The sequence below is a fragment of the Talpa europaea genome (assembly GCF_964194135.1).
Source record: "Talpa europaea genome assembly, chromosome: 12".
NCBI classification, from domain to species: Eukaryota; Metazoa; Chordata; class Mammalia; order Eulipotyphla; family Talpidae; genus Talpa; species Talpa europaea.
The window spans coordinates 24801996-24813170 of NC_140079.1; the positions used below are offsets into that span (position 1 = coordinate 24801996).

The 11175-nt window shown below is 52.5% G+C and overlaps 1 protein-coding gene across 6 annotated transcripts in view; it reads left to right on the forward strand.

Moving 5' to 3' along the window:
• PKNOX2 (PBX/knotted 1 homeobox 2) overlaps positions 1-10068 on the forward strand; it is a gene marked incomplete at its 5' end in the record, with an annotated part of 73983 nt that extends 63915 nt beyond the window's left edge. For all 6 annotated transcript variants that reach the window (XM_084250817.1, XM_084250818.1, XM_084250820.1 and 3 more), the window contains 3 exons: positions 7681-7757; positions 8646-8824; positions 9775-10068. In XM_084250817.1, coding sequence (XP_084106943.1) covers positions 7681-7757; positions 8646-8824; positions 9775-10001 — 483 coding nt within the window. In that variant the 3' untranslated portion in view covers positions 10002-10068. The remainder of the gene's footprint in view (positions 1-7680; positions 7758-8645; positions 8825-9774) is intronic.
• Positions 10069-11175: the final 1107 nt, after the last annotated feature.

The window sequence follows — 11175 nt, forward strand, 5'->3', positions numbered from 1 at the left end:
AAGATAATCAATAAGGTTAAAGAACACGGTGCCTGATAAATGCAGTGCAGAGAGGAGGTAGATGTATTTAAAGGTCCAGGGGTTGTGAATTCCCTCCTTCTTTACTACCTCAATCACTGGGCCAGTGTTTTTACCCTCTCAGCTCATTTTTGACATATGCAAAATGGGAATAATGCCTACCTGAGGTGCCTTGAGACCTTATTAAGAAAACATGGCAGGTACTTCTGCAGAGTATTCTATAAACTTAGCCAAAATGTAGCCACTGAGAAGTGGTGGAAACTGCTGTTTTGGCAGTGCTGTGTGACCTCAGAGGTGTTCTCTGGCTGCATGAGTAGGAGGGAGACCGAGTTCAACCATCAGAGCAAAGGGCAGCCTCCCTACATGTAGGAAATGATAGCAAAACTAAGCTGCTTGTATAGGGATCCTCTGCCCCCGACCTTGCCAGGCCACCCCTGGGACTGTGAACAGCACTGTCTCTGCACACCTGCAACTTCCTTGGGATGCACTGCTGGAAGTCCAAAGGCTTCTAAGCCCAGGGGAGAGGCTGGCCTTGTGGACCCCAGGGCTCGGTGCAATATTGAGTGTGAGTGACTAGGGTTTGGAGGAGTAACTGGAATTTGGGCCAGACCTGGAAGGAAAGCTGACATTTAGGATTGGGTAGGAAGAGAAGAAGGAGTGTTTAGATAAGGGACAGCTCCTGTCTGGCCTGTGATTCTTGTTGACTAAAGACAGACCTTTCCTCCTACTTGTGTGAGCATGAAATCCACTTCTCTCTCCCACCCAACCCCGCCACCCCTGGAGCCCAGGGAAGTATGTGCTCCTGGTCCTGGTCTTGATGTCTCCCCTGTTGCTCAGGATGTGCACCTGCAGAGCTTTGCACACCAGGAGACTGGTAGTCATGCCAAACGGGCTCTCAGTAAGAATCCTCTGTGCCACAGAGACATCAGGTCCCAGGTTCCTTCCTGTGACATGAGTGTTTTTGCCCACCCACCCTTGACTGTAGGCATGTAGAGAGATCAGACTCCCCAGAAGCTGCCCTCCAACTGGCAGGCAGGGTAGAGAGGTCCAAGGTGTGCCAGGGCAGCTGTAGCCCCAGAGCCACACCACACTGGCCCCCTCAGCAGTGTGGGAGGCCTCAGGGAAGGGGGAGAGACCGGGGCCTCCATCCACGCTGAGCCTTGTTGACCGTAGGCTGGTAAACTGCAGGGTTGGATGGATCTGAGTTGAGAAGAGAGGGGTTGTGGGAGACCCTTGAATTAATACTTCACAGAAGCCTATGGCTTTCAAAGATATCACCTGAACTTAGCCAGGGAAGGTGCGCAACCTCTCAGCCTCCCCCTAGAAGCCTGAGATCCAGGTTAGAAGAAAAGGTGTGCGTAGGGCTAGAGCTGCCCCAGTGGCTGGAAGAGGAGGCCGTCTGCAAAGAGGGTCACGTCTATACCTTTGTCACTGGAACAGCAGACCTGTGTCATCTTCCAGGAAGCCTGTGGCTTTTGCAGAGGGGGAGCCCCACGCACCAAAGGGCAGGTCTGTTTTACTTGTTATTTATTTATCAAAGCCTCGTAAACTGTAGCAGGCACTGTTCCAAACACCTTCCAAATAGTGACTCATTTCACCCGTATTATAACCTAGAATTATTTGTCCCATTTGACAGAAGAGGAAACTGAAATTAAGTAACCAATGGGGTGATAACCAGGATTCGAAGTCAGGCAGCTGGCTCCGGACTCCATGTCCCCACCTAAGTCTCCCCTCTGAGACTCCTCTGGGGAGTTGGCCCGTGTGCCGGGAAGAATCTTAAGTAGCCTTCTCCTCCCCATTCCCCACAAATATGCATGAAGCAGTCAATTGCAGGAACAGCACTATTAATAACTAAGGCATGTACTGACCCAGTAGAATTCCTGGGGAGTCTAAGTCACTGCTAACCCCTCAGCTTCACACCCACAGATACACACAAAGGGAATGGGGACACACACCAGTGACCCCCTTGGGTTCCTGAGTTCATTCATTCACAGAGACACTGGACAGTCACCCCAGTCGGGCATTTTCCTCGGCACTGATGAGAATGGGGGTGAAAGGAAAGGTGGGATGTCCCTTTTCTCAAAACCATGCAGCCTGCCTTACTGGTTGATAGGTAACTAAACAGATCCTCTCACCATGGCAGAATCCAGGGTCGGGCACTCAGAGCTCTGAATGGGCTTAGGGGGTTGGGAGCAGGTTAAGGAGGCAGGGGGTTCGTTTTGAGATTGTAGGGGGCTGAAGAGCGGGAGACAGTAGATTTTATAATGGAAAACTAGATAGCAATGAAAATGAAGAATACCATTAGATAGAACAACCATCGATGACCCTCACAATTGTGCTGTGGCATGAATCACTGCGTGCCACAGGGCTCTGTTGAGAGAAGGTTCGAATTCCAGAAAAAACTATACCACAATCTTCCAGGATGTAACATAGATAGCAAAATCATTTTTAAAAAGCAAGGAAGTAATAACCATAAAAATCAGGTTATATTTTGGGAGGATATCCTTGTGGGTAGTGATTGGAAGGGGACAGATTGGGGGCTTCTGGGGTGCTGGTAGTAGTATCCTATTTGGGGGCCTGAGTGGTGGTCACCCAGGGTTTGATAATGCATGAAGCTATATATTCTAGCTCTTTGTCTTTTTCTGTGTGTGCACAATTGCAAGAAGTCAGGGGAGTAAAAAAAGAGAGGAAATAAAAGAAAAGCGGGTCAGAGCAAGGGCAAGACCACAGAGAAATGCCCTGGACAGCTCACGTGCTTCTCTCCATTCTTGAGTCTTTTTCTTTTCTTTTCTTTTTATATATATATATATATATATATATATACAAGCACTGGGTACAGTCAGAAGAACGGGAGGGTGAGAGAATTCACCAGAGCCAGAGCAGGGGACAAAACAGGCAGACTGATGAAATACACTGCTGAGGGGAGCAGCGAGCGCAGCAGGAGAGGTCTGCACGCCACGTGGGATCCTCACCGGTGGCCAGGGATCGAACCAGCGCTGCAGAGGCTGCGGGGTAGCTTCGCAGCCCAGTGCTCAACCGCTGCGCCACCGGGGAGGCCCCTTTTTCTTTTCTTTCTTCATTTTAGCACAGGGTGCATCCTGCCATTGATGTTTCATGGTCCCTCACCATCTTCCCTCCATGACACCTCCCTCCCCAGAGCAAGGCAGCACCCACAGAGCCGTGGCCAGCAGCAGGCTACACGCCCACACTTGGGCAGGAGTGGGAAGGGACAGAGGGTGGAGCCGAGCCCTGCAATGCTGGCTACAGCAGGGAAATGGGAAAGGAACGCTGACTCCGGGCCCTGGCTCTGCCCGCAGCACAGTCCACTGCCCCCAGCAGGCTGCTGCATCCTGTGTATTGTGCCCCTTGGGGGCCTGGCCAGCCTCGTGGTTATCTGCAAGGACTAGGAGGTACAGGGACAATTTTTGTCTTTGAGCGAAAGACATGCCCAGGGTCCTATGACCCAGCCCTGGTTAAGCTCCCTTCAGGCCCGAGAGCCCAGGCACAACCTAACCAAGAGATGCCTTCGGCCTCTACTGAGCCCAGATGAGACTTGATTTACGGGACCACACAAATGTGGGAAAGAGTTTAGATCAGATGTCAGGGGCACTTCAACTAGCTTTGTGCGACACCTACTGTATAAGAAACTGGTTCCCTCCTGGAGACTTGGGTTATTCGGGTGCTGAGAGGCTCCACTACCTTGTCCAGAGGGAGTCAAGGGCCTGCCTGCTCTACCTGCACCATCTCAGGAAACCATTGCAGCATCTCCCAGGCAGACACTACTTTGTTATTTCCATTTTAAGATGAGGAAAATAAGTCTGGAAGACTGGAAATAACAAATTGCCAAGGTCGCACAGCTGGTTGATGGGCACTGCACTGTCCATGCTCCTACCACAGGGAAGCACACCCCGTCCTGGGAGACACAAATGGCCCAGAGAAGAGTCTTGGCTTTTCTGGTGCCTCTGCACCTCTTCTTCCAGGAAGAACTGTCCACTCCCAGCGAGCTTCTCTCCCAACTCTGGAGTCCTCCACACAGTGACCAGAGAGAAGCCCTAGTCTGGTGGCTCCCCATGAGCTTGTGTGGCTCCTCTTCCTGTCCTTGGCCCCCAGCCTTTTGGTGTGCTAAAAGTAGCACTGACCAAATCAAGTTCTAAGCCTGGGCCAGGACTATTTTGACTCTGTCCTCAGGAATCATCTGGTCTGAGGCATGGGCACGCTGAACTACTCCTATGTGCTCTTAGACATGGTGCCAGGAATGTTCTGGCCCACACACCTGTCCCCAAAGCCAGGCCAAGTGCTGCTACTCACCCCTTGGGCCTCCACCACGTGACTCCCAGGACACTGGTCCCAGGAAAGCTGGGCAGTGGGACTTGACAGGGGGAGGATTCAAGGCTTATATCCTTCTCCAAAGAGACCGCCTGCCACTTTGGGTGACTCTGCCTCTTATCCCTCCCCCTTAAATGGAGGCATGTTAGCCTGTGTGAGCTCACTGAGAATAGAGGCCCGCACCCATGGCCTCTTTTTTTTTATTTTAAGATTTATTTATTTATGCATACAAGAGCTGGGGTACAGGCCAGAGGTGCGGTCACAGATTAAAGGATTCATCAGAGACAGAGTGGGGAACAGAAGTGGCAGATTGACTGAAATACACTGCTGAGGGGAGCAAAGACAAGACAGGAGAGGTCTGCTGTGCCATGGGTCACTTCCTTGGCTGGGGATCAAACTTGTGCTGCAGTGGCTATGGCTAGCTTCATAGTGCTGCATATTAACCCCTTGTACCACCAGGGAGGCCCATGGCCTCTTTAGAAACAGCAAACAATCTCCTTCCAGGGAGGCTGAAAGATTTCCTTCCCTGAGGGCCTTTAGTAGTGGAAAGATTTGCATCTGACCCACCTGAATACAAAGCCCACCCTCCTCCCACACCCAACTGGTGCTCAGCATGCACAGAAGCGCTACCCTTTCGGGGGAGTGGGTCTCTCTCTCTCTCTCTCTCTCTCTCTCTCTCTCAGCTGAGGTATCTCTCACAAGCTGGTGGCTTCCCCACCTTGCTGTGCTTGGGAAACAAGTCAACCAGCTCCTTCTCTGCTATACACACAACAGCCTTGAACCCCACGCTGCCTGTTACAGGTATGGGATGCCAGAGACCCCATGTGTAACAAGACTGTCCCCACCTGGGAGCAGCAGTCACCTCAGATCCTTCCTCACTTCCCCTGGGGTTACATCCCCATGAACCCATCACATGATGGAAAATATCACAAGTTGAAAATGCTGGCCACAAAACACTGTGGGGCGTCAGTTGTTTATCCCCTTGCTGGAGTGGCCGGCTGGGAGCCACTGCCCAGCATCACAGGAGGGCGTCACGCTGAATAGTGCTAGGTAGGGGGAAAAAAGATCAAAATTCAGAGTATGTTTTCTACTCAGTGCCTGTCACTTTCAAACCATCATAAAATAGAAAAAACCTCAAGTGAAGCCACCGGTAAGTCGGGCACATCTGTAGAGCAGGGAGACACTTATTACCATATTATTCAGGTATTCAGGTGCATGGATGACTAAATTTTCCTCAGGGAGCTGGGAAGGGCCTCACAGAGGATTTAGACTGTGAAGGTCTTCTCAGAAGTTCAGAAATACATTTGGCGGAAAAGTAGGAGAAAGCATTCCCCTGGAGGGAATGAGGGAAAGGGGCATGAAGGGAGCTCATGGGGCCTGGAAGGCCAAAACGTTGCCAGATTTTTGCCGTCTTCTCAGACCTTCTGGCCATGGATGGGGTCTGCTGGTCTCCTGGTCATGATGGGGAGACTGGCACTCCCCGGAGTGGGGGAGCAGGGCTGAGGCACCCCATTCCCAGAAAGGGTCAGAAGACAGTGTCCCTGCTTCTCTGCCCCGGGGGCTGCATGCTGTCTCCCCAGCCTCCTGCTGCTGCTTCCCAATCAGGATGAAGTTGGCTCCTGTGACACTGATGTGCCTTCTTCTTGTTAGAATCTTAATATCGTAGGACTGGAGAGTCCCAGCAGCCCTGGCCTGGCCTTCAGGGTCGGAGGTGTGCATGAAAACAACACCTGATCCTAATTGCTTCAGTCAGGGCATGCAGAGGCCACTGAAGAACTTGCTTTCCTTTGTCATTGATAACGAGGGAGCTACCAAGGCTGTTGATCTCGAAGTCATTCCTTAGAGGGCTTTAAGCTCCTTGCCTCACCCTTCAGTAATAAATGTATGAAGAGCAGCCTCTTATTGAGCACTTTACACCTCTAATTTCATTTCATCATTAGATGACTCTGTGAGGTAGGGTTAAGTGTCAGACCTGAGCTCAGAATGTGAGACCCAAACTTTGGGATTTTAGAAAGCCAAGAACTGCTTTCTAATACCATCTCACTCATGAAGAATGATCCTGGCCTGAAGAGGCTGGATGGCTTGGCTCTCTTCCCTAAGTGTCCCCCAAGTCTCCCTTCTAGCTTCCGAGGCAAGGCACAGACACACATCACACCATTACCACATGTCTGCCAGGTGCTGTGTGAGGAGCCTGGGAAAGATGCATAGACCACTTGTCATGTGGCTCACCACCCAGGGGGACCCAGCAGGACCCCTTCTCACTGCCAACCCAGACTCCCCCATTCTTTTGTGACCTGTTCAGCTTTCTCTGCATTCTGGCTGATACCCATTTCTTCCTACAAGCTCAAGCTTGTATGATGTCCACAACCCAGCCACAGCACCACCCACTTGGTTTCTACCTCCCTGCACCCAGCAGTTGTCTATATATAGTTTGCACATGTATTAGTTTGCACTGGAGATTTATTAATAAGGCAAATTAATAAGACACTGTCTTGGCCCTCAGGAAGTGCAGTCTAATAAAGAGAGACCAGCGTGTCTCAATCCATGGACTGAAGAGTGAGGGGATCCAGCAGTCCCCGAACACTAGTTCTTCCTCACTCACCCTAAGAGACCACTCTGTCTTATCAAGCAGCATCATGAAGTAATAGAAAGATGGGTTCCAAACTCATCTGGGGGACACTGGTTTCTTCATCTGTCGGGTGGTAATAACAATCCCTAATCTGTGTGCCCTACAAAGTTTCAGTGATATGCCTTATTAAATCAAATTAAGTGCTTGAAAATACTTTACAGGTTATAAAGTCCTATACAAGTAGTAGTTATCATTATATTGATCTTCTCACTCCTGGGAGGTCTAGCATAAATCTGGGCACACAGTACATATTCAGAAGTGGTTAATTTAACCTGGATTGATTCATCTACCCTATTTACAGTACCACTTTCTGGCATTCTAGAGCTTTTGGTGCCAATGTAAATCCAAACACTAACAATGCCTGCCCTGCCCACTGGGGGTGACAATAAGGGCCGTGAGAAGGCTGTGAAAGCCTCTGGGAAGCTACAGTAATAAACTGCTGACTCATGGGAAACCACCTTGGTCTGCCATCAGGGGGGCTGCACTGAGGGCTGGATGGCCCTGAATGTGGAGCCATAGGCATGGACGAGCTTCCCTCCAAGCCTAGGCCCACTGATCTTGGGGAACAGACATTACACTTGGTCATTTTGAGTTTCCACCCCTGAGTCTGCTGGCCCAGGATAGTGCCTGAGACATGGACATGGTCTCTAGGAGTCTCTAGACCACCATATACCATCCCCTTATCAGCCCTTCATCTCTCATTCCAGCACCCCTACCCCACGGAGGATGAGAAGAGGCAGATCGCAGCCCAGACAAACCTCACCCTCCTGCAAGTAAATAACTGGTGAGTGAGCATCACCTACCTATAGGCCCTCGACCCAGGGGTCACGTGCTCGGCAGAGAGAGATAAGAGATTGGAATGCCCAGCCCTGCCCCAGTCTCAGCCCAGCTACCACACAGGCCCTCCCCTTTGGGTTAGAAGCCAAAAGCAAGACTCTACATAGGCGCCTAGAACTTCATCTGCAGCTTCTCAGCGCCCTCTGCTGGGAAATTGTGGCAGGAACAATACTGGAAGTTTCTGACTAGAAAGCCCAGCCTCACCTGCTGACACTGCAGAGATGCAGGAACACCTGCACCCAAGGACTGGAGAAGTCGCCAGTGGTCAACTGGTCCACCCCCCACCATCCACGTAAATGAACTGAAACATTCCGCAAATCTGGGAGTGGGAAGGGGAGAAACAGTGAGCCACTGCGACCCCACAGGGATCTCATTTTCCCCTTCGCTGTATCTGGCTGGACTATCACAGATGGCTCAGTCAGGTATGGCGGGGTGGGAGTGGACCCAGGACTCAGGGCCCCCGCTCCAAGCTCACAGCCCTCTGGAGAAAATTCAGAGGTCAATACCCTTGACTAAGGCTCTTCCTTTCTGTGTTCAACCCTGACATGTCTGGAGCTGAGGTTTCTGACTCCACTCACACATTCATCCCATGAAACCTTGGGGTCACCAAGCCCCCTTGTGATTCCCTGAGCTCTTCAGAGTCCAGGGCTCCTCTCCTTGCTGACCTTTCACACCTAGGTCAGAACTGTCTGCTCTGTGATGGCTCAGCGCAGAGAGTCTGGGAGCAGCACTGCCCTCTCCATACACCCCTCCAATCCCACCCCACCCCCACATGCATGCATCCACTTGCCCCCAGGGGGTGACTAACCAGACCTCCACCTTCACCCCTGGGCAGGTTCATCAATGCCCGGAGGCGCATTCTGCAGCCCATGCTTGATGCCAGCAACCCAGACCCTGCCCCTAAAGCCAAGAAGATCAAGTCACAGCACCGGCCCACCCAAAGATTCTGGCCCAACTCCATTGCCGCTGGGGTGCTGCAGCAACAGGGCGGTGCCCCAGGGACAAACCCTGATGGTGAGAACTGTGTGTACTCCACCCTGGGGGCTGGTGGGGACCTCCTGGGCCTCCTTTGGGATCCTGGGCTTCAAGGGGCACAGACACTTGCTTCCCAATAGTCACCCTACCTGATCTCCATAGAAGGATGTGTGCAAAGCCCAAAAGAAGGGTTGCTCGGTATCTATTTTAACAAACCAAGTGGAACCTCACGAGTGGGAGTCATGGTCATCTGAGTGGAGAACTGCTCAAGCAGAACCCCCTCCACGCTCCCACACCCATCCTCAGTTCCTTAGCACCCATCAGTGCCTGCGCAGCTCCCCAGAGCCGGGCCATCTATAAATACCCAGGCAGGCAGCTGGCTTGTGAACGGAGGCCAGGAAGAGCTTTGTTTCCCCAGCTTCTCCATCACACCCTCCATATACACTTTTCTAATTGCCGGTCGCCTGGTGCACAATGAATAATTCAATGAGCCAGACATTTTATAGCTTGGCGCGTGAAGATAGCTCTGTGTGGGAAGTGGAGTGGAGGTGTGCGTGCGTGGTACAACCTTCATGTATCCGTGCATCTCTGTGGTTGAGACCAGGTTCCTGTATGACGGGCACGCCTCTTTGGAGATACAGGGGAAATAAACAGAATTTGAGCTAGAGCAACCAAGGAGAAAATCTCAACTCCATCATGGGTCACCTTGAGACTGTGTGAGACTCAGCATCCTCACCTTTAGCGTGGGGATAGTAATGCTGACCTTAGAGAGCTCTTAGAAAGTCAACATTTCATGTCAAAAATTCTCAGGAAATAGAAACTGGGGGGGGGGCTGCTGTTTGGGATGGGTCGGGGTGGGGGTTAGCAGTGAATGGATGGGGAAGCGTTGTCCAGCCTCGGAACTCACCGCTCCCCCACAAGTCAGTCTATTCAACTGAGTCCAGCATGGAGGCTCCAGGACCTGACCCTTGCCTTCCTCTCTCATGTAGGTTCCATCAACCTGGACAACCTGCAGTCCCTGTCCTCAGACAACGCCACCATGGCCATGCAGCAGGCCATGATGGCCGCACACGATGACTCGTTGGACGGGACAGAAGAGGAGGATGAGGATGAAATGGAAGAGGAGGAGGAAGAAGAACTGGAGGAGGAGGCCGATGAGTTGCAGACGACGAATGTCAGCGACCTGGGCTTGGAACACAGTGACTCCCTGGAGTAGCCGGCAGCCCAGATGGCGCTGATCACCGAGAAGAGGCGCGTGGTCAGGGGGCTTCAGGGTGGTGGGGAAGGGGACGTGGGCAGGCAACACTAAGAACGTTGGGCCCTAGCTTCCGCGGATCAGTAGCTTGAAGAAATCCAGAGGAGACACCTGCTCCTTCCCAACCACCAAGCTTCAGCGAGCACCCGCCCCTCTTCCCCAGAACTGCAGACGACTCTGGTGGGGCTGGTCAAGCGACCTGCACAGAAAGGCAGGAGTGAGGTTTGGACTCACCAAGCCCCTGAGGACAGATGGCACCCATGGGCCCCCCCCACTGGAGGACTTGAGCTGTGCGCAAGCCCTGCACTGTGAGGCGGATCGGTGCTGCTCACAGTGAGCTTTTGTCAGGGGACAGTTAGGAGGAAAGGGAGAGACATGGGGGGTCTGGAGTCCATCCCCCAGAAAGTTCTCAGCTCCTTTGAGAGACATTCAAGGGCAGGAAGTAGCCCAAAGCCTAACTGGTGGCCAAGGCGGAGGGACTGAGGCATCACAGCTTGCAGATCAGGGTGGGACCTGGGTTCCGGTTCACTCCTCCAAGGCCCTGGCTCTGGGAACAGGCAACTATGGACTTGGGGGAGAGGGATGGGAGCCACCAGAGTCGCCTCCTCTCTCTCTCCCCTGGAAACAAATTGTAAGCTGGTGGACTCACATTGTAGGATGTTAAGAGGGTTGGCTCCAAGTCTCAAGGAGACCGCAGAACCTGGGCTGGCAGCCACACCACGGTGACTTTGGGGACTGCAGCTGTCCCTAGATGGCCACAGAACTCACCTCCTGTAACAGCAGGACAATGGTGTCTTAACCCAGATGTTCCAGCCCGGGGTGGAGCTCCTCGGAAGGTCCAACCCTCCCTCGACCATCGGAGAGGGTGGAGCCAGGTGAGCTTGGAATCTGCCCATCCCTCAGGTCCCCCAAGGCCGTTCCTCTGTTCCTGGGCTGGCTCCATCAGCCTCCATCCTCTCTTCTCCATTCTATCCTTCAGAGAAGGCAGAAGTAACGTTGGAAAGAAGCAGCCAGCCCAGTGGGAAGCCAGGGGTTGGAAACGGTGCTACATCCCTCTTCCCGTCGATTTCCCAAAAGTGGGGGCGGGTCCAGAGAATGGGCACCCAGGAGCCACGCGGCGCCCCGCCCCACCTGC